The following is a 21,944-nucleotide window of genomic DNA, read 5'->3' as shown; positions in this document are numbered from 1 at the left end:
AACTTCCATCTCTCCACTTCCTCTGTGCCATGCACAATTTTCCACCCCTCTATCATGTGTGTGCACCCCATTTCATATTACTTTTTACAAACTAAGATGTTTCAAACTTCACTTTGCACGTTTTTATATAGGAAGGCAGGATTTTTTTTTAAAAAAAACAGCAACCCACAACATTTGTTAAAAACAAAATAGGTACGAACAAGAAACATTTCTGCGTAAAGGTTCTCCCTAGAAACCTATTTGCAAAGACGATGCATTCCAGTTCTGTTTGACTTTGTTTATACTGAAGGAAATGGGATAAAAAACTTGCATGGCGGACACTCTGCCTGCCACCCTGGCCTGCCCCAACACAGCAGAGGAGAAGAAAACAGCCCTTTCCACAGGGACCTTTTGGGGCATCTTTCAGTGACAGACATTTGAAAACCTTCAGGGTGAAAAATGGAACAGAATGAAGATGTTGTGAGGAATTTGGGCTTTAATCAAAGCTTGCCACCGTTGTCCAGTTCTTATCCTTCAGCTCAGGCTTATAGAGTGCTTTGTGGGGGTGACTCCTCCCAGGTCAAGGAGAAAGGGCTGTAGCAGCCAGAGTTGGCACCAAAAGCCCTCCATCAGAGACTTGCCACAGGACAAGAGGTGGGGGAGAGGCATTCATCATCTTTCTCCAAATGCATGGCCAGAATTGAGGACCTGAAATACCTGCCCCAAGGAACTACAGAGCTGCAAGTGGGCTCTGTGCAGTTTCACAAATCATTTAGAAACAGACTTAAACACATGTCCAAATAATTTAGAAATACATGTGGATTTAAATATAGCCCCTTTCTGACCATTTTAAAATTAAAAACCTGGATTACAAGATTACAATTAAAATCCTTAAGAATAACAAGGAACTGTTTATGTTGTATGCATAAGAGCTCCTTGAATTTTAAACTCTATTTTAACAAATGAAATTAAAAGAGAGGGAAAAAAATGATTGTAATTCAAATAATGATACCTTTTTTTCAAGTGCAGTGCATTTTTTTCAGTTCTGTCAAGAATCCTTCAAAATGCTTATGGTAACTTTTCTTTTGTGCGCAGTTTATAGCAACATTCATGGCAGTCCAGGCAAAGGCAAAGTTAAGCAAAGAATTTCAGATACTGACAACTCAGTTTAAGATCGAAGCATCATGAGAATTGTCCCCCCTCCCTCCAGCAGATGTCCTTTAAGTTATTACCTGGAAGAAAAAAACATTTTGCTTTTGACTTCTCCGAATTCTAGTTTTTTGCAAAAAGGCTCCCTGCTATTTAATTTATTTTAATCTTGTGTATCCAGTTATTTTATTTTATTTTAGTTCAAATGAACTATTAAAAAATTATGCACACGTACATTTTAATTGAATTGAAATGTCCTAAGTGCAATTCACGATATCCTCATGAATAAATAAAACACATTTTCTAGCTCATTTCATGAAAACACGGAGAATAATACTCCAATAATGGTTATGTTTAAAAGGTTACAGTTGTTTAAAACAAGTGAGAAATGCATCATTCCTTGTAAAGGGCTACTGCTGGAAAAAGGGAAATTGAAAAACAACATTTTAACCATTGTGGCCCAAAGAGCACAATTTAATATAAAAATAAAAAGCTCATCATTAGAAGGAAATCCTATGTCTGCTCATTTAAATCTTTGTACTTGTGAACAGCATTCCACTACCCACAGAATGAAAAAGGGCCGCTGGAAGCAAAAGGGAACTGAATGCTGGAGCTAAGCCTTTGGGCATTTCCCACACCGGTGACCAGAAATGTGACCCAGGAAAGCCCTTTTTTTGTTCCACTTAAAGCTCAGAGTGAGGAGCAGCATCAGCCGCCGCCTCAGAGCCTGTCCTGCTGTTGGGGAAGCACCTCCAGCAACCACAGACAATGATCCTGGGCTTTATGGGAAGCCACATCGGTTTAGGGCAACCCGGGAAAAGGGGACGTGATACCGAGTGGCATGAATTATGCAGGAGGCCTGATTTAACACGCGCATTAGTCCTCTCCGCAAGCCGAGCCCGGCGCACTTTAATGCTGCCTTTGCAGCCTCCCAATTCCCCAGCCCTTCCTGTGATTACTCACAGCAACAAAGCCCGCTCTTATTAGATCTAATTGAAACTTTTGCAGATAGCGCTGATGTGAGTCACCGAGGAAAACACCTGATTAAGCTGCAGGCACCGTCTATTTATATTTGTGCAGTGGTGGCAGAAGCAGCAGCAGCAGCAGCGCGTCATTAGCGGAGGTGTGAGAGGACGGGACACGGTGCCAAGGCAGAGGCCAAGCTCTTTGCTCCTTCTTGGAGCCCCACTGAATCGGTGGTGCTTCCCACCCCCACCCCGCCCCGTCTGCTCCAACCCCTTTGCTGCTCTCTGGGGTGATCCTGCGGGAGAGAGGAGGGACCCCTCCCTCGGGTTGTCACGACTGGGCCGCGTCTGGTGGCATCCACAAAGCCCAGTTTGGCTCACAGGGACACGGTTTGGCGCAGTGGGGCGTGGTGGGGGGTAGGAGAAGGGGGCTTAGTGGTGCCTTTTGGTTACCACGGGTTGAGCGCCCTCTCCCTTCCCTCTCTGCCCTCTCCTCTCACAATGTAAAGATTTTGGAGCACATCTGAAATGAAAATGGCTCATGTCAATGAAGGGGGAGGGTCTTGCTTAACAGCAGCCGGGCAAGAGCAAATGTCAGGAAGCCAGTGGCCTGAACTACCCTGGATCTTCCCCACGCTCAGAAACAGCTGCCTAAGAAAAAGCCACGTCGCCGCCTCCCTTCCCGCGGCATCTTATGTGTCCAGAATTCCATATCACTCCGAAACTTGCTTTCCGTCTCATCAACATTCGTGAGCTGATGGAACGTACCAACTCATTTATATTCTGCTTCCAGCAGAAGCACCCCCGCCCCCCGCAACGCCCCACAAATTGCCAGAGTGACCTAGTATTCTGCTGCGCTTCCTTTGCCAGGCGGTAGGGGGCACTCTGTCTTCACAGAAACGCCCCCCCCCCCCGCGTGACCCTGGGGGACAATGCACTTTCGCACACTCGAGGGGCCCTTTGGACAAGTCCATGAGACCCACCACAGATGAGGTAGCTGCCGGCTCCATAAGTCATTCAGCTCACACGGCCACCAAGCACACAACTGGCCGACGAGGCCAAGAGGGTCTCCTGCGCATCTTCTCTGGGAAGGTGGCAATAAGGAAGCAAAGGGTTTTTGCGCGCCTCGGCGGTGGGGGGGGGGGAGCAGATGGGCGGGAACAGGGCTCAGTTCCACGATGGGCCAGAACGCGGGGGGCGGGAGGATGGGGTCAGGAAAGACCCTTTCCATTGGAAAAAAGAAAAGCGGGGTGTTGGGACTGTTGGGGAGACAAAGGGAGCCGCCCTCTGCTCTCGCATGGCCCCCATTTGCGTCAGAAGAAGCCTTCGGGATAAGAAGAGAGGGGGACCTCGATAATGAAGGGGCTGGAGCGGTCAGCTCTCCTCCCCAACAAAGGAGGATCCTGGGGAGGGAAACGGGGAAAGTGTTTGGGGCTTGGTCGCCAGCTTCGAAAGGCTCCCCAAAGGGTTGGTTCGCCACCCCGGCCCCCCTCCACGTCCCCAGAGGCTGCGCCCACGTTCCCAAAGGGAAGAGGAGGCAGCTGCCTGGAAGCGAAGACTTCGGGCCGCCTTCTCCTCTGGCCCACCCCAAGAAAACCCGCTCGCCTAAGCAGAGCGACCAAGACGTCCCTTCCTCTGACTTCTTAGCGGAGAAAAGCTGGACGGAGTCCCCCTAGTCCCCCACCTCTTGCAAAGGGCTTCTTTTTTCACGCAAGGAAAGGGGCCTCGTCTTCTTCGCGGGGAGGGGAGAAAGCAACCGGCGTGGTGGGGCTCAGCACCTTCCACTCCCCGCCACTAGCAAGCCCCATCCGGGCAGAGACAACTCTAGAAAGTGGCTCTGCCGAAGAGCCGCATCGGGGCGCGCTGCTGGTTCCCCCAAAAGAGGGTCCCTTCGGCGCAGCTTCCCGGCAGCTTAGAGAAAAACCCAAGCAAAAAAAAAAAAAAAAAAAAAAGACAACCCCCCCCTCCCAGCAGCAGCAGCAACCCTGGTCGAGTCGTGCCTTTCGCACGAAATGCCATTTCAGGGCTAAACAAAAGTTGTCTTAAAACGACCTTTGACAGCACAGAAAAGAGAGGAAAAGGGCTCCCTGGGTGGCCTCGAAAGACTGAAAGGCGGCGGGGCGGGGGGTGCAGACTGAAGGACGGAGAAAGCAGCAGGGCCTGAGGCTGGCTTGAGGTGGGCGAGGGAGGGGCTTCCTGCCCCTTACCGGCTAATTCACAGCCGACTTTGCGGACTGCGGGTCTTCTGGTTTCCCCCTCGGATTCTGCATTTTCAATATGTGAATAGCGGGGAGAGGAGGAAGGCCATGCGACTAACTCCAAAAAGACTTACCATCTTCCCCCAATGATGTTCCTTAAACTCTTCCCCACTTGGGCTATCAGATTCCACCGCAAACTCTCCCTGACCTGGAGACACAGCAGCGAAACAAACACTTTGAATGAGTCTCCTTGACTTTTCTGGGGTTTTCTTTTCTTTCTTTCCGCCTGGGCATTTGCATTATCAAGAGGAAGACAAAAGCAATCCAGAGAGGGAGGCAGATTTCCAAATGCATGTTCTCTCCTCTACTCTGAAATGTGTTCATTTGCATCAAGCGCGGGCAGACGGATTATGCCAGAAAGTGACCCCGGCAGCGGCGTCACCAGCAGACAATGGCGAATTTTGGAGCTGCGTGTGGCGCAGCAGAATTCAGGGGAACCAGCAGACAGATGGCCTAGGCTGGGGAGTAGGGGGTCTGTCTGCTTCCCTCCCCACCCTCTGGGTCGCCCTTTCATTTCAGTGAGGCTCAGGCAAGGAGAACTTTCTCTTGGATCGGCCTCAGAACACCGAGGGCTCCTAGTTTTACAAGTGCCACCTTGCAGAGATGAGCGGATAAGGTGGCATAGAAGCGCATTCAGACGGCTGCGCTCCTACTTACCCTTCTTTTTGCCCATGCCTCACTGAACTCAAGCAGGCATCTATAGCATTGTCCTAAATAAAATGAGCTAACCACCTGTTTGAAAGTTCACCACCCAGTTTCAATTCGTTCACTGTATAATCTAAGAACTTTTTTTCAAAGGCTGTTGTTTTAAAAGTGTTTGCTAGATTGTTTTTCCTTGGTGAATTATTGCCCTGCGGGGATTCCAAATTAGTCCAGGCTCCAACATAACAAAAGATGCGGCCAGTGGGGGCAGGATTTCTCGCCCCCCGCGGCATCCGCTGAAAAGGAAGAGTTCAAAACCCTCCGGAAAGAAAGAACTTTTCCGCAAGGACCACAAAGCTGGACCGGGAGGTTCCAGCAGGAAAACAAAACAAAACAAAAAATGTCGCCTCCCATTTCACTGACTTTTTCGCAACCTGGTTGGCAAGTCCGAACTGAACTAGCCTTCCCCTGCCGGCTTCGTCTCCACAACCTCCCAATCTACTGGGAAGGGCTCCCTCCCTGCACCCGGGAGGAGCGCCTCGCTGCCACCCCGAAGCACTTCGTGGACGGAGAAGGGACCTCCGTGGGCAAGCGGAGACCAGGGAGGCAGGTGAGCGGCCCTGACCCGGCCAGCGAGCGCCTCTGTACGGTCCGGCTCTGCCCGCCCGAGCGGGACCGGCTAGAGAAGCCCGGCAGCCCATGGCTGCCTCCCAGGGAAGTTGAGGAGCCCTCGGGGGCATTCAAAGAGCAGCGGGCCCTTTCCTCAGCAACCCTGGTGGCCCGGAGCATACCGTTTTCTGGGGAAACCGAGAGAGCCAAAGGCACGGCCCGACTGGGGTCGTCGCCGCTTCCTGTAGGCCTGAGGGGGCCGGCGCTGGGGCTCAGAGGGGGCACTGGAGAATTTTTCCACCGTTGGAGGGAGATTTAAGGCAGTGGGGGCGGGGGGGGGGGAAAGAGGAAACAAAACCTCTGGGGCTGCGGGAAGCGAGAACCGTCTCCGGGGCCCCTGCGCCTTTTAATCCTGCCCGAGTCCAGAGTCTCCACCGCCGCCTTGGAAGCTGCCTCGCGCCCTGTCCTGCCCTGTCCTACCTTCCTGCTCCTCTTTAACGGCGCCGATGGGGACAAAAAAGAAAAAGACACGAGGCGGGTTCCTGGATAAATGTTTTATGCGAGTAATAAAATATTGGCTGTAACATAAATAAAAACGGAGCAGGATGATACAGAGGCGGACCCGGCCCAACAGACGGGCCCCGGGCGCCCGGCTCCGGCCTGGCGTGCGAGCAAATGGAAGTCACAGCGGGCCAGGGCGGGAGTCGGGTGCTGGCAGTTCGTACCCGGTCCCTCAACCTCCGCGATTCAAGGGGCAAAGTGGAAGCGAGTGCCGAGTCCCTTGTGGGTCGCTTTGGGGAGGCCAGGCGGCCTCTCCTAGACACCGCCCGGCTGGCAATAGAGGTTGCGCCCCTCCGCCCTCGACCCCGCAAGAAGAAACCGCATCCAGCTCAAACCTTGGGCCTCTCGCGTCTCTCCCGCCGGCCATAAGGCTGCTGCTGCTGCTGCTCCAGGTTCGGTCGGTGGAGTTTCAAATAAATACAGAGACTTTAAATTAGAAAGAGAGTCGGTCGCCAGCAGGCGTAGGAATAAATTAACGCGCCTCTGCGCGCTCTGCTGCTGCTTGCCCGGTCCGGCGTCGTCGTCTTCGGGCGGGGCGGCTCGGCCATCTGTCTGTCCTAGGGCCGCGCCGGGGGCTCTCTCGGCCGGCCCCCGAGGGCGCAGTCCGTTGGCCCTGCGGGCAGGTCCCGCAGCCAGTCCCAGGCAGGCCAGTCCAGTCCTCGGGAGCCGTCCCCGCCCGGGCCGAGTCATTGCCCGGGGCTCTGGAGCGTGTGCGGGTGCTGGTGGTGGTGCTGGAGCGTCGGCGAGGCGTCGGCGCCCTGCGCGTAAAGGTCCTGGTCCATGGCAGGCGCGTGCGGTGTGGCGACGGGCGTCATGCGCTTCTCCTTCTGCCGCCGGTTGCAGAACCAGACGCGTACCACCTCCTTCTCCAGCTGGAGCGTGTCGGCCAGCGATGTGATCTCGTGAGCCGAGGGCTTGGGGCATTTGAGGAAGTGGCTCTCGAGCGCGCCCTTGACGCCCACCTCGATGGAGGTGCGCTTCTTGCGCTTGCGGCCCTGCGCCGCGATCTTGTCCAGGCTGGCCGGGCTGCCCGTGCTGGAGTCGGTCTCCTCCAGCCACTTGTTGAGCAGCGGCTTCAGCTTGCACATGTTCTTGAAGCTCAGCTGCAGCGCCTCGAAGCGGCAGATGGTCGTCTGCGAGAAGACGTTGCCGTACAGGGTGCCCAGCGCCAGCCCCACGTCGGCCTGCGTGAAGCCCAGCTTGATGCGCCGCTGCTTAAACTGCTTGGCAAACTGCTCCAGGTCGTCCGAGCTGGGCGCCTCCTCGTCCGACGCCGCCGACCCCGGCTCGTGGCCCCCCGCGTGGCCCAGGTGCGGCGGGGAGCCCTCCAGGTGCGCCGCCTCCGCCTCCTCGTGCTGGTGCGGATGGTGCTGGTGGTGACCGCCGTGGGGCGCGTGGCCATGGGGCAGGTGTAAGGCCGGTGCCTGCGGGCCCAGCATCCCGTTCAGCCCCGGGTAGGCCGCCTGAGAGTAGAGCAGCGCCTGGTGCCCACCGGCGGCCGTCGGGGACATGGCCGAGGGGCAGCCGCCCAGGTGATGAGCGGGGGCCCCCTGCCCCCAGTGCGCTCCGCCGCCGCCTCCTCCGCCGCCCGCTTGCTGGTGCACCAGGTGTGAGCGCGAGTGGAAGCCGTCGAGGTCTCCTCGCGGGCCCGCGCCGCCCCCTTTGGCGTGCTCCAGGTGGGTCCCCCCGCCGCCGCCGCCCCAGTCTCCAGTGGCGCCAGGCAGCCACTGATGGTGCGGGAGGCTGCCGATGGGGTGCCCCGGCGTGGCGGCCAGGCCCTGTAGGTACTCGTGGTGCATCATCTTCTGCACCTCGCGGTACGTGGGGCCCTGGTGAAGGCGCTCGGCGTCCGGCGTGGGCACAGCCAGGAGGGGGCTGCCGCGCGGCAGGTACTGCGCCGTGGTGGTGGCCATGGCGGCAGCTGCTTCCGCGTGGGGTCGGGTCGTCGGCTGGCCCGCGCAGCGCGCCTCTCACTGGGGCCCCCTCGGCGGGGGGACGCGCTTTAGAGTCCCGGCTCGGCCCCACGCGCGGCCACTCCCCCACGCGCGCCCCATTGGCTCCGCCACCCGCGACTGGCAGCCCGCACCGCACCTCCATAGGGCGCCCCCGGCGAAGGGAGACGCCCCCGCCCCGTCTGCCGGCGCCGTCCGTGATTGGAGCGGGAAGGCGCGCCGGGCGCGCCGCTCGGCCACTCAGCGCGTGGGGGGAGCGGCGCGGCCGCGGAGGCGGCAGCACCTGCTGGACGGGACGGGACGCGACGCGAGAGCCAGCCAGCCAGTCAGCGCGGGGTCGCCGGCGCCCTAGCAATCGTGCCGCGTCTGCGGAGCCTCCCGGAGCTCGGGTGCCGGTTCCCCCTGCTCCGCCGCTGCCCCGGTGAGTCTGCCGGCTGGGGTTGGCACTAGGGTCTTTTTTTTGGGGGGGGGGAGACGCACTCCAGTCCCTCCAGACGACTCCTATCTCAGACTCGGCTCGGGGGGTTTCCTCGCGTCGTTGCCCAGCTTCTCTCTCCTTTTCGGGTCTGAGGGTCTCGCGTGGGGGAAGGGGGGGGGAGAATTTCGGTGGTGGGGAAGAGATCGCCCCGCTTTTGTGACGGCCCCTTAACAACTGTAAGGCCCACGATTTGGCAAAACTGCCGGGCGGAGCGGGGTGTACCTTCCTCTCCAATTTGGAGGGAACGTGCCTGCGAGAGGCTGAGAGCGCGCCTCTGCTCCGGAGCGAGGCCGAAGGGGAGCAAGCCGGCCCTTCTCCTCGCCCAACGCTCTCTCAGGCATGTTTGGTTCTCCGGGAATTGTGTCCGCAGTGGGACCTGGATGGACCCAGAGGGAGCGCCCTGAGGCAACAGCGCTGGGTGAGTGCCTAGTTTCGCCCCCTTGCCCGCATTCCTGATGCTGATGTCTGTTTCCACAGCTCTGCCGCGCACGGCTTCCTCTGAGAAGCAGAAGGAGTTAGAGCTTCCCAGAGCGGGTTTGGCCGTTACTTTCCAAAGCTTGCTGACAGAAGCCTAAATCCTAGGCACTAGCAACCAATGGTTTCAAATGACAAGAAATGAGATTCCGACTTAACATTAGGAAGAACTTTCTGACGGCAACAGATGCTCGGCAAAGGAACGGGCTCCTTCGGAAGGTGGTGGACTCTCCTTCGTTGGAGGTTTGTAAGCAGAGGTCGGGGGGCCATCTCTCATAGAATCGTTCGTTGCGATTCCTGCATTGCGAGGGTTGGACTAGATGACCCTTGCGGTCCCTTCCAACTCTACAATTCTCTCTCCTGTCACGTGTTTCTAGAAAGGGATGACATAGTTGTCTGACGGTTCTGGGTTGGAAAAGATGGGATAAGGGGCTCGTGTGTGGCTGAGGTTCCCTTCCTCCCCCAACTCCCCTTGCAGAATGGGGGACGCCGTGGGGATGAGACGATCCTCCCAGGTGCTTTTATGAGGGTGTGCTGGGCTTCTGAGCCACTCCAGGTGCGCGCTCCGCATGCTGAGCGGGGCAGAGACTTACCTTGGACCACGTTTATGGAGCTCAGCCCTTCCTTCGCATCACTCCCACGCAGGGAGCTGGAAGGGGCACAAACGTTTCAGGTTTTATTCGACCCCCTTGTGAAGGCTTCGCTTTCCAGTGCCCACCTGCCAGATCCGGGTTCAGCACTCCGGGCTGCTCCGGGCGTTTTCCATTGGGAACTTTATTTAGGAGTTGGCCCTGGGAGAGGGGAGAGGGGCGCTCCTGCCTGCAGGGCACACATTGGGTCTTCCCAGCACGGAACGGGCAGCGCCGGGAGAACTGAGTTCCAGCATCAAGGTGGCCCCCATCTAAAAACCGGGCAGTGTTGTGTAGTGGGTAGTGTCGGACTAGGACCTGGAAGAGACCAGGATTAAAATCCCTACTGGGCTATGAGGCTCACTGGGTGTCCTTGGCGGACCAGTCGCCACCTCTTAGGCTAACCTACCTCACAGGGTTGTTGTTTTGGGGAATAAATGAGAAGGTGGAGGAAATGTGTTTGCCACCTTGAACTCCTTGGAGAGAAAAAAAATGTGGGATGTAAATGCAAGCAAGCAATCAATCAATCAATCAATATATATATATTGCTTGCTTGCTTGCTTGCTTGCTTGCTTGCTTGCTTGCTTGCTTGCATTTACATCCCACATTTTTTTTCTCTCCAAGGAGTTCAAGGTGGCAAACACATTTCCTCCACCTTCTCATTTATTCCCCAAAACAACAACCCTGTGAGGTAGGTTAGCCTAAGAGGTGGCGACTGGTTCGCCAAGGACACCCAGTGAGCCTCATAGCCCAGTAGGGAGATCCCCCCCCTCCCTGGCCCACCCTTTCCTCAAGCAGTTTAGAGCAGCGCGCAGTCACCCCCCTCCCCCTGCAACTTTCACACTCTCCCCAGACTGCAGCAGCAGGACACAGGCGGAAATGCTTGTTGGGCAAAACTAGGCCAAGCGGTTGGCGAGGTGGGGGCGGGTGGGGGCTCCCATCATCTCAGTAGCCTAGTCACTCTCCTCCAGAGTTGGGGGTCTAACTAGTTTTTGTTTCTTGCTCACAAGGAGGGTGGGATGAGATGCCCCCCGCGCCTTATCTTTGGCCCTTGCGCCCCAATCCCTCCGCAGCCTATAGCCACGTCAGGATGTGTTTATTGACCTTATGGAAATCGTGTTTGTGCTGCTTCTCAGCGGGAACGGATGCGATGGAACCACCCTATCACCTTCGGAGCCACCGAGGCCAATGACTCACAGGCTGTCCATCCTCACGGGCACAGGATGGCACGTGAGTCACTGGTGAGTTAATGAGGGGTTGTATGAATGAGACCTTCATTCTCTGGGTCACCAGCTGGCTTCCTGCCAGCTTCGGAGTGAAAAGAGCCCCCCCCCATCCGCGTTAATAAAGAGCAATATTTGTTTATATATGCATTGGTGAATAACCTGTTTTCCTTCGAGAAGCTGAAGTCGTTGCATGTGCTCCTCCTTTTCCCTTTTCATCCTCACAGGAACCCTGCGGGGTAGGTTAAGCTGAAGGCTAGTGGCTGGCCAAAATACTTCACGGCTGCTGGGCTGGGGGGCACCACTCGCCCGCTCCCCCAGTTTCAGTGTCTCCCAGTCCTAGACTTTAGAAGCCTGCAGACTGTCCACGCACGGCTAGGGCAAAGATTCTGTGCTGAGATTCCTGCATAGCAGGGGGCTGGACAAGACGACCCTTTGATTTCCTTCCAACTTTCTCGTTCTGTAACTGTTTCCACGCCGGTGAAGAGGCAGAGGGCGATTGCTTGAGAGAGCCTCACGGAGGTCGGGGGCAGAAATCACATGGGTGGTGCTCAGCTCCTCTTCAACGCGGCTTTCGGGGGACAAGGAGGGCAGCTGAGCTCGACCCCGCCATGTTGGTCAGTTGGGGGCGGGACGGGGGCTTTAGCAGGCCTGCCTGCTCCGGCGGCTCCTAGGGCTTCAGCGCCACTCCTGCCGCCGCACTAGCCTGAGAGTCTCCACGGAGCGTCTTTCGCGCCGAGTCGCCTGGAAGGAGCGCCCGCGGGCGTCCCTTTCCGCCGCTCCGGAGCGTTTCTGGCAGCGCCGGCTCCGGTTCGACGCCAGATCTGCAGCCAGAAGGAAGAAGGCGAGGCGAACAAGAGGAGTGGACTCGAGCCATGAAGCTCGCTCCCTCTCTGTCTTAGCCTACCTCGCAGGATTCTTCTGCGGATAAAATGTGGCCTACGGAGGGGACAGGGCAGCCAAGCGGCTTCTTCGCGCCAGCCTTCGCCTCTGGGCAAGGGCGCGAGGGGAGCGTTTGTCTAGCTCTGCAGAAGCGAATTCTTGCGGAGGTTAAAAGCAGGAGCACAAGCGCCAGTTAGCCTGCCGTCGGGGACGCAACTCCAGGCGGGCCGCGCTCGGCGGCTGCGAACAGGGCCAGGGGTGGCTCTCGGTTGTGCAGTGGTTGGCTAGTGGACACTCTACATATGCTCAGAGGCTCTTTTGATCACTACTGAGTGCCGAAAAAGCGGCTTCTGTGTGTGTGGCGTGGGGGCTCGGGAATATAGCCTCTAAAGTGGAAGGAGGGAAAAGGCACGAGCAACCCGAAAGGTTGGGGGGCGAGATCTGTCATTGCTTCCCGCAGGAGAGGCAAGAAGCAGGTTAGGCTGAGAGGCAGCATTGCTCAACAGCAAAACAAGCCTGGCTGCCGAGAGAGCGAGGCGAGCCTGGAGTGGAGCTTTGCGCCGTAGCCTTGTGAGCTGACCAGTTCTGGGCACTCAGGCGAAGCTCCTGCGCTCGAGATGCTTTGACGCAAAGCATTTGTCTTTTGCACTTGGTTTAGGCCGATGAACAGATCTTGGGGTGCTTGCGGGAAACAAAGCAAAGATCCCACAAGCCAGGAATGGACTTTGGGATTTATTTATTTTCAAGGAAGTGCCCTGGACATCCCTGTAAACTCCTTCCTGAGATGGTCCTGGGATGGGTCTGGCAGTGCCCTTTTGTGTCCTTCCAGAAGTTGGTGCTGACGACCCGCTGCTCTGGTTTTGGCTGCTCTTGTCCCCAGGTGTTTTTGTTTTTTTTTTCTCAAAAATATCTCCATGTGAACCCACTGTGGTGGGGAGGTCCTCTGGAGAACTGGGCTGAGCAATAGCTGGCTCTAGCTGTGTGTGTGTGTGTGTGTGTGTGTGTGTGTGTGTCTCCCCCTTGCTTTTAAAAATGGTTCAATTTCTGGGACGTTTTTTAGTATAGCTTTCAGAATTGGTGATTTTGCTGCTGTTGGCTTTGCATTGTTGTTTCCCTCTGAGCTGCCTGGTATCTGTCTGCAAAGAAAGATGGGCTATAAATGTTAATTTAAGTAAAGAGTTATGGGAGAGAGGAGAGGGGAAAGAGAGAAGGGGGTCTGCTAGAATGCAAAATGGTGGAGAATCTTTGAGGAAATGGGAGAATGGCAGACTTTTTAAAAGAACTACATAAGCACACAAGGGCTCCCCTTTTATTAAACCCTTTAAAAAGGGTTTAATAAAAGTTCAGAACCTGCATAGATCACCTGGAGGGTGAGAAGGGAGAAGAGTGGTGTCTCATCATCCATGATGTCCATGATGGGCTATCAGATGCCAAGGTCTGTCACACAAAGGTGTCCTCCCTCAGCAAAGGAGCCCTGAGCATGAGGTGTAAAATGCAAGGGAAAGGGGGGTATTGTTCTTGTTTGTTACTGTGTTGTGCATTTAAGTGTTTCTATATTGTAAACCACCCTGTGATCTTCAGGTGAAGGGCAGTATTTATATATATTTTTAAAGTCTAGGCCACCTCTGATGAAGTCTGGTTGCCTTATGCAGCTTGCTCCAAATCCTTCAGGCACATTTCATTGGCTTAAAAGATCTAAGCTGGCGGCTGTTGCTTGCTTGGGAGTAAAGCACTCACTTATGCTTGCTTCAAATTGCACTTCACTCACCTTTCACTGCCCAACCATTCTGAACATGGATAATTGGTTTGTCCATACATGCCACTGTGGAATTGGTGCTTTTCTTGATCATCTTACCAGCTGGATTCATGCAAGGGTGTGTGTGTGTGCCACAGTAACAATTCACACAATCCTCTCTCTTTTATTCCTCCTAGGAAGCACAACTCAGATTTGTTGGGGGAACGGCAACAACTTCTTTGTCTTGCTCCTCACAGGGCTGTTGTGTGGAAACTGAGTCAGGAGCATGATGAGCTGGGGGCTCAGGTGAACATCTCAGATCAACCATGAACTCCTTCTGTGGCTGTGCGGGTAGTTTTCCCTTTGTACAGGTATGTGTATACTCTCTCAAGAAGCCAAGCAGACATCAAGCTGAGAACATTTGACCAAGCCAGGCTCATGGAGCTAGGATATCAGACCTTCCTGTCTCAGAGTCTGCAGCTCTGTTGTTGTTGTTTTTAATTTTTTTTACTGTATATAAGGACACCCAATTGTTGGAAGGATTTAGATGAGTAGGAGAGGATATTTTATTTAGTAATTATACTTCCTCTTTCTTGCTTGTGTGAGAATACAAATATCTATTTCAGCAGAGTTAAAAATCACCATCCATGTGCAGCTTACCTCTGGATGCTATTAGGACAAGGTTGCATAACCTTCTGGAGCAATTGTGATATCCAAGGATGCTTTAGGCAGACTTGGATTATCTTCTCCCTGTTTTATGTTTAACAAAAATGTCACTCTCAGACTGTTTAGTAAACAAAGTTTACTCACATCAAAGGTCTTGCCAGTATCCAACTGATGAAACCCAGGCAAGAAACAATCCTTAAAATGTTACGGATATCCACAGTCCAGTTCAAAATGGAGATTGCTGTCTGGAGGAAAACAAAGAGAAGTCTTCCTCCATTGCAGGTAGGAAAAGAGTGAGTGCAGGAAGGAAGAGATAGGGGTTAATGCATTTTCTTTTTCCCGCCACCAGGTCTGCGGGTGTGACATCACAGAGTCCCCTCTATGTGTGGTCCCCTCCATGGTGTCATTGCTTCTGTTAGTGACCGTCTAACCATCATGTGTTTGTGATTTTGGCTGCACACCCTCCCACACCAATACCATTGTTCCCTGGGAAGCTCCCACCCAAAATGATAAAACACAATTTTTTAAAAAATGATATATTAAGATAACCCTGCAGCCTATTTTTCAGTTCTGCTTGAGTGACCCATACCTTTCAGGCTGTGGTCCCACATGGGGGACCCTTACGTTCTGCAGGTCCACATGGCTGGGATCGTTGGGCACAATATATGGGGCTGAGAGGGAATAGAAACAGGGGATCCATCCTTGGGAAGGGACCACCAAGGTGTTACCTTCACTCCCTGCTATGCTCCAGCAGCTGCATGGTTAAAAATGTTGATCCGTAGAGCAAGACTTGCGGGTTCCTCCAATCCCCTCATTTATTGATTTACTTGCTGCATTTATGTCCCACCTCCCCCTGCGCGCACTTCTGCCCCATCTCATTTAATTCCCACAACAACCCTGTGGCGTTGGTTAGGCTGAGAGGCAGTAACTGGCCCAAAGTCACTCAGTGTTAAGGTTTTGCTTCCTAAATGTCCAGCGTTGTTATGTGTTTGGCTGTCAGATCCCTGGGAAATGGGTCTCTGCCTGTAAGAGGTGTCCCGCTTGCCTCTACTTTTTAACCCTCTGCTTGTCAATGTGCAAATAAAACACTTGCCTGAAAATTTTCTATTCTGCCAGGCCTATGCAGACAATTCGGAACACATCCTTCTGCAATGGTTAACTGAGGTTGGTTCTTAACTCTTTCAACCTTTTTATGGTTTTTAATGTATGGTTTTTACAGTTTATGCCTGTAAACTGTTTTAAGATAGATAGATAGATAGATAGATAGATGATAGATCAGGGGTCAGCAACGTTTTTGGGGCATGGGCCGGTTCACGATCCTGCAGACACCACAGTGGGCCAGTGTGTGTGTTTGTGCACGCATAAAAACACCCTTTCCACTCCTTCCAGTGTGGAGGAGGCGTTCGCAGCTTCCCATTGGCTGCAGGAGCTTCTTGCAGCCAATGAGAAGCTGGCCAGCATTGCAGAAGGTGGTCCCTGCTCTGCTCCGTGCCAGTTTAGCACGGCACATGGGAGCCAACTGAGTGGGCAGCAGGGGTCCATGGGCCGGTTAAACAACCCACATGGGCCACTTCCGGCCCATGGGCCTTAGGTTGCCTATGCCTGTGATAGATAGATAGATAGATAGATAGATACATAGATAGATAGATGATAGATAGATAGATAGATAGATAGATTAGATTAGATAGATAGATGATAGATAGATAGATATGACATAGCAGCATATCAATCTTTAAAAATAAATAAAATAATAAAATAAAATAAAATAAATATAATAGTAGAAAGAGACAATTAAGTCACCAGGTGCCTTTGCATCCTCTTCATACAGTAGACCCTCAGGTTATGATACTCTCGAGTAATGTAAAGTTTGGGTTGTGAAAGCGGCAAACCCGGAAGTATTTTTCCAGGTTTCACCACTTGCGCATGCGCAGAAGCGCTCTATCACACCACGCGCGTTCGCAGAAGCGGCGCCTCTGTATACAGATTTTTCAGGGTGCGCACGGACCCCCAGAATGAATTAAACTCGTATCCAGAGGGTCCACTGTATTTTGAGAGCACCTAACTGGATTCCACGTGGCTTAACTTAATAGGCACTTCGAAGGAATACGTGAAGGGAAACAAGAGGAGATTTCCCACTACAGATATGTGAATCTCAGTGCACACAGTGAAAAACAGTCACCCTTAGACACACACACAAACACACATCCCACCCCCCACCTCATTTTGTGACGTGGCGGTTAATCACTTATGGGATGGAAAAGTTGCGTCTGAGGCATCTGTCAGTGGCTTCTCGGAGGGTGTTGCCAGCGCTGTTTCCACGCCAGGATCCCAGCAGTTTCCCTCTGCTTCATTCTGCCTCTGAGATGTGCGTGTTGCAAGGGCCTCCTTGGCAGAGGCCCAGGACTTCTCAAACCCGTCTTGCTGGAGCCGAGATCTGCTCCGCAACTCGTCTTTCTCATCCTGTGTTTCGCCAACAAACTCCCACTGCTGTCAAAGAGGCCCCGAGGAGGAATTGGCTTCTCTTCCAGCCTGAACTCGTCCGTGGTGCTGGTGGTGGAGGAGATGGTGCTGGTGATGATGCGCTACTTGGCTGCTCTTGCTGCAGCTCTTGAGCTTTTCATCCTCCTGGTGGCGGTGGCTGCCTGAGAGCCGTTTCCAGAGCTCAGTGGGAAGAGAGGAGTTGTGGCCTGGGAAAGTGGTGAGAGGTCTACAGGTATGGGTGGCTACGCTCTGCCCCTACAGCTGGAAGTAGCAATGCTTCGGAATGCCAGCTTCTGGAAACCACGGGAGGGGAGAGTGTTGCTCTTGTGCCTGAATCCTGCTCACGGGTTTCCTTTATGGGGGCATCTGGTTGGCCACTGTGAGAACAGGATGCTGGACCAGATGAGCCATTAGCCTGATCCCACAGGATCTTCTTGTGTTCTTATGATGGGAAGATGGGCCACTGCCGCCACCTCTCCTTGCTTCTGGTCACTGGGAAGACACAAGGCCACTGAGCGATGTCAACATGACACTGCTGTTCCCCTCCTGCTCCTCTCCCATGTCTCCTGGATTCTGAAGAGAAGCCATCATGGGCTAGTAGTTATTTGGAAAGCTGTAGGAGTGGTGGTATTCTTCTAGGCCAGAGGTGGAGAACCTGAGGTCCTCCGGACATTACAAGACTGCAACTCCCATGACCCCTGAGGAATGCTGGCTGGGGCAACCTCATGGAAAAACAATCACCGTGCGAGCCCTGTTACCCGGTAGTTAACGCAGGAAAAGCTCATAGTTCTTCCTGTCCTCAAGGGATGGAGAGGAGGCATGACTTTGTCTTCACGCTTCATAGAATCATAGAACCTGCAGAGTTTGAAGGGACATGTCGTCCACCCCCTACCATACAGGAATAACAAGTACGATTCTGTGAGAAGTACATAGGGCTGAACCATTGCCCCTTGCAGGCTGGCTCTGCAAGTATCTGGTGGAGGGTTTGATGTCCTGGCAAAAGTTGGCTCAAGTGGCCTGGTCCATAGTGTAGGGGCTATGGCAGCGGCGGCACTTTTAAAACAAGCTGCCTTCAGTTATTTCTCTGCTCCAGGACCCCTTCTCTGGAAATGCTGATGGAGCTCCCAGGCCCCACCCATCCTGCATTGCTTAACTGAGGTGCTCCCTCCTGCCTGAGTCTCTCCCCTAAAACTGCTGGCAGAGCAACCATCTCTATGAGGCAACATGCGCAATTAATCTGATCTAGGGAGTGGGGGGAATCCTGGCTCTAGGGAGGATGAAAGCCCAAGGCTGTTGCGGTTCATTCTTTCGCCTGGGAAGCATTGGGGTGGGATCTGAGCAGCACAGAGAGGCTCCCTGTCTCACTTACGATGTTATCATACCCACATCTACTTGCACTTGTGAAAGTTTCTGCCATCCTGCTTCACTTGCAACAGGAGCAACACCCCAGTTTCCTGCTAAATTCTTGCAACTTTTCAGACCGGAAGTGAATTTTTTTCCCTTTTTTAAAAGAAACTTTATTGTGTTGTTTTGAACTTTTTTAAAAAATATGTTTTAAATATGTTTTTATTTTAATAGATTTTTTAAAAAAATCCACAGACATGTTTGCCACCCTGGGCTCCTTTGGGCACAAGGTGGGATATAAATTTAATAAAAAGAAATAAATAAATGTTCTGGTGTATTTTTTGTCCCACTTTTGTGGGATACTGTGCAAAAGGGCCTCTCCAGATGGCAATTGTGGGGAAGCATTGCAGAACAACTAAGAAAGCAGAATGAGGTGTGGGTGGCCCAGTATAAATCCAACATTAATGCACCATTATTGACTCACAGAATGATAGAGAATTGTAGAGTCGGAAGGAACCCTGAGGGCCATCTAGTCCAGCCTCCTGCAATGCAGGAATCACGACTAAAGCATCCATGACAGACGGCCATCCAAGCTCTGTTTAAAAACCTCCAATAAAGGAGAGTTAATCACTTTCCAAGGGAGTCCGTTCCACTGTCAAACAACACTTAACCAAACTTCTTTTGGAAGTTTAGCCAGAATCTCATTTTTGTAACTTTAATCCATTGGTTTAGGTCCTACCCTCCAGAACATGGGGTGGGGAAGCTTGCTCCTTCTTCCATGTGATAGCCCTTTAGATACCTGAAGATGACTATCATTGCTCTTCTCAGTCTCCTCTTTACCAGCATAAACAAACCCAGCTCCCCCAGCCATTCCTCATAAGGCTTGGTTTGTAGAAGAAGAGTTTAGATTTGATATCCCGCTTTATCACTACCCGAAGGACTCTCAAAAAGGCTAACAATCTCCTTTCCCTTCCTCATCCACAACAAACACTCTGTGAGGTGAGTGGGGCTGAGAGACTTCAGAGAAGTGTGACTAGCCCAAGGTCACCCAGCAGCTGCAGGAGCGGAGACACGAACCCGGTTCACCAGATTACGAGTCCACTGCTCTTAAGCACTATACCACACTGGCTCTCTCACACTGGTGACCCTTGATCACCTTGGTTGCCCTCCCGTGCACATGTTCCAGCTTCATGACGGCAGAAGAGCCGTCACCCTTGAAGCAAGATACGGGTATAACATCCTGAAAGCCCTCACTCACGAACCTCTGTGCCTCTCTTAGCTTTTCCAGGTCAGCCATCTTGGCCTCCAGGGAACAGGCCCACCAGTAAGAGCAGTTCGACAGCGGAAGGGATTCCCTTGGAAGGATGTGGACTCTCCTTCATTTGAGGTTCCTAAGCAGAGGTTGGAATGGTCATCCGTCAGGGATTCTTCAGTTGTGATTCCTGCACTGAGGATTTGGACTAGATGATGCTCTTGGGAATCCCTTGCAACTCTATGCCTGAGCGCCAGGAGGTCACTGCCCTGAGCAGTCAGACAGTCATATCAGTGACATTCCATGCAAAGCCCTAGACAGCCCCGCTGGCTTCTCTTGGCACATTATTTTTTAAAAGCAATTTCTCAGAGTTTGCAGGTTCCCCCTTTTCTGCCTGCACTCTGTGCAGTGATTCTGCGGCAGAGGGTGCCAGAGCACCCAGCCAGCAAGTGGCAGCCTCATGTATTATTAATGACAGCCAATCCCATGCCTGGCGTCACACTGATAACCCACCGGGGGTGAGGAGCGAATCCAGGTGGCAGAAGGTGCCAGAGAGCGACTCGCACAGGTGGGTGCTGATGTTCCCCCAGCAGAAGGTCCCTGTTGCTTCCAGGGGTGGGGGCGGGGGCCGCACACTCTCTCCAGAGGGCTCCAGAGGCAATTGGATTCACTAGAGGGAGGCTGGCTCCGGTAAGATGATTTTGGTTCCCTGTTCAATCAACTCCCAGCAGCAGCTATTTGGACAAGGCTGAACCATACACAGCCAAGTCCTCAGTTCTGAGCTGGCAGCCCCAATGAGGCCTCCTGCCTCCTGCTTCTTCCAGTCACTAGGCTGTGCACCTCTGGCAAGGGCTGCCCCATCTTCGGATGCTCATGTACACTTTCAATGACAAAAAGAGGCTTCAGAGTCCAGAAGGGAGGGTGGGGGAGGGGTGGGAGGGGGCACCATCCTTGTCTCTTGTCAGTGATGAGGCAAAATAGGCCATTAGGCAAAGGCATGTGGGTGGTGGCAAAATTCTGCCTGTCCTCATACGGAAGTTGGACTTGACTTGGTAGGTACAAGATAGCCCTTCCCCTCCTCCTTCCTTCTCTCAGATGTGATTCTTAGCATTCATTGGTGTAATAATTTGTTAAGCAGCAGCAAGAATGAGCTAATGCACCCAAATCTGCCATATAATCCAATACCCATTTACTTTAGAGCAAGCCCCAAACAACTGAATAGACCAATTTGTTTATTTTTTTTAAAAAAATACAAAACATAAAATGTATTTTTTAAAAAGTGAAGAAAGACAGAAAGGAAAAAAGGATATAGTATCTCACTATATCAATTGTTAACAGTTAACAAATACACCTTTAAGCCTACTGTATTTTGTATAAATGAGTTCCAAATTTCATTATATATGTGCATGCTAGTATAACGAGACATTTACAGAATTATGCTGCTAACGTACCATTCCTTAACTGAAAATATTTTATTCCCTTCCCAATACTTGACATAATTTCAGATGCAAATTGTAACAAGCTTTACACTTTTGGAAGTGCTCAAGAAATGGGAAATATCCCTAATCCTAAATTTCCAGAGGGACAATTGTTGCCACAAACATCAGTGTCGTAATAAATGCATTTGTTGTTCAGGCAAGACAAAATTCTTTGTTGTCTTTGGTAAGCATAATATCCGGCTGAGAGCATCTGTTCTCCTCCTTGAGATGTCGCTGGGCAGAGGGACAACCCCTCTACTTCCCCTCCTCTTAAAATATCTTCAGGATAAAAGTTGTGTGCCTTGAGTTCTAGAACTGCCTGAATTGTGCAGAAGTCCCACTGAATGCAGCCGAGACCCAAATGGGGGCTGGGTGGGACTGGGGTGCTGTATGTGTGCCTTTGATTGATCTCTGGAAAAAAAACCACCCTCTCCTCAGAGCCGCCAGCACGCAACCCCTTTGAACCTCCTCAGCTCATCACAAACACTCGACAGACTTGGAGTTTGCCAGTCCCTCTGCTATCAATTATTTGCCCTTTTTCTGTTTACCTCCAGGCAGCAAGTAATTATTTTTAAATATTAATTTAGTTGTGTCATGTACAGTTTGCGGCTCAGCCCTGAGATCTGAGATGCAGAAAAGCAAGCTGTGTCTCAGATTGCACCGCGCTGGTGGTGACACACTCCGAGCACCGCCAGCTATGCAAAGCCTGCAGTTGACGGTAAAGAGGGGGGAGAGACAGGGTGGGAGTCGGTACCCTGGATGCTTGCAGGGACCAGAGACTTGTGGAGGCAAAGATGCTGTTCTGGAGCAGAGAGGAGGCTGAAACCAGAAACTTCCCTCAAGCCTGAAGACCTGCCACATCTCAGCGTGGAAAGCTCTCTGTGCTGCAAAAAGGTGAGGCTGGTTGTCGTCGTCTTGCCAGGAAGCAGTTTACGAAGAAAACGAAACAATAAAGGTATCAGTAAAAACATGTAAAAACAACTATTCAAAACTTTTTTTTTTAAAGCAATACAGTGGTACCTCAGGTTAAGTACTTAATTCGTTCTGGAGGTCCATTCTTAACCTGAAACTGTTCTTAACCTGAAGCACCACTTTAGCTAATGGGGCCTCCTGCTGCTGCCGCGACGCCAGAGCACAATTTCTGTTCTCATCCTGAAGCAAAGTTCTAAACCTGAAGCACTATTTCT

The 21,944-nt window shown here is 52.5% G+C and overlaps 1 protein-coding gene and 1 long non-coding RNA gene across 4 annotated transcripts; one reads left to right on the top strand and one right to left on the bottom strand.

The window, feature by feature from the left end:
* Positions 1-37: 37 nt before the first annotated feature.
* Positions 38-8,143, bottom strand: POU3F1 (POU class 3 homeobox 1). Of its 3 annotated transcripts, XR_014567223.1 has the most exons (3): positions 6,499-8,143; positions 4,426-4,499; positions 38-1,211 (listed from the first exon to the last, which is right to left on the bottom strand). XR_014567223.1 is itself a non-coding variant. In XM_083751233.1 (1 exon), the coding sequence occupies exon 1, from the start codon at positions 8,074-8,076 to the stop codon at positions 6,850-6,852; it is 1,227 nt and encodes a 408-aa protein (XP_083607359.1). In that variant the 5' UTR covers positions 8,077-8,143; the 3' UTR covers positions 6,142-6,849. The 3 variants fall into 3 exon arrangements, 1 of the variants encoding a protein (XP_083607359.1); XR_014567224.1 differs by lacking the exon at positions 4,426-4,499; XM_083751233.1 differs by lacking the exons at positions 38-1,211; positions 4,426-4,499 and having other exon boundaries at positions 6,142-8,143.
* A 294-nt stretch (positions 8,144-8,437) lies between these two features.
* Positions 8,438-16,040, top strand: LOC310850291. The gene is made up of 5 exons (XR_014567279.1): positions 8,438-8,536; positions 9,071-9,310; positions 13,734-13,907; positions 14,354-15,806; positions 15,891-16,040. It is a non-coding gene; the product is annotated as an uncharacterized lncRNA (long non-coding RNA).
* The last annotated feature ends 5,904 nt before the right edge of the window (positions 16,041-21,944 follow it).

The sequence above is a fragment of the Podarcis gaigeae genome, assembly GCF_964106915.1.
Source record: "Podarcis gaigeae genome assembly, chromosome: 8".
NCBI classification, from domain to species: domain Eukaryota; kingdom Metazoa; phylum Chordata; class Lepidosauria; order Squamata; family Lacertidae; genus Podarcis; species Podarcis gaigeae.
This window is presented reverse-complemented; position numbering and strand designations above follow the sequence as displayed.

What these genes read in the sequence shown, in the direction of transcription:
- POU3F1 (XM_083751233.1), bottom strand. Translation starts at nt 8,076, where the DNA reads ATGGCCACCACCACGGCGCAGTACCTGCCGCGCGGCAGCCCCCTCCTG.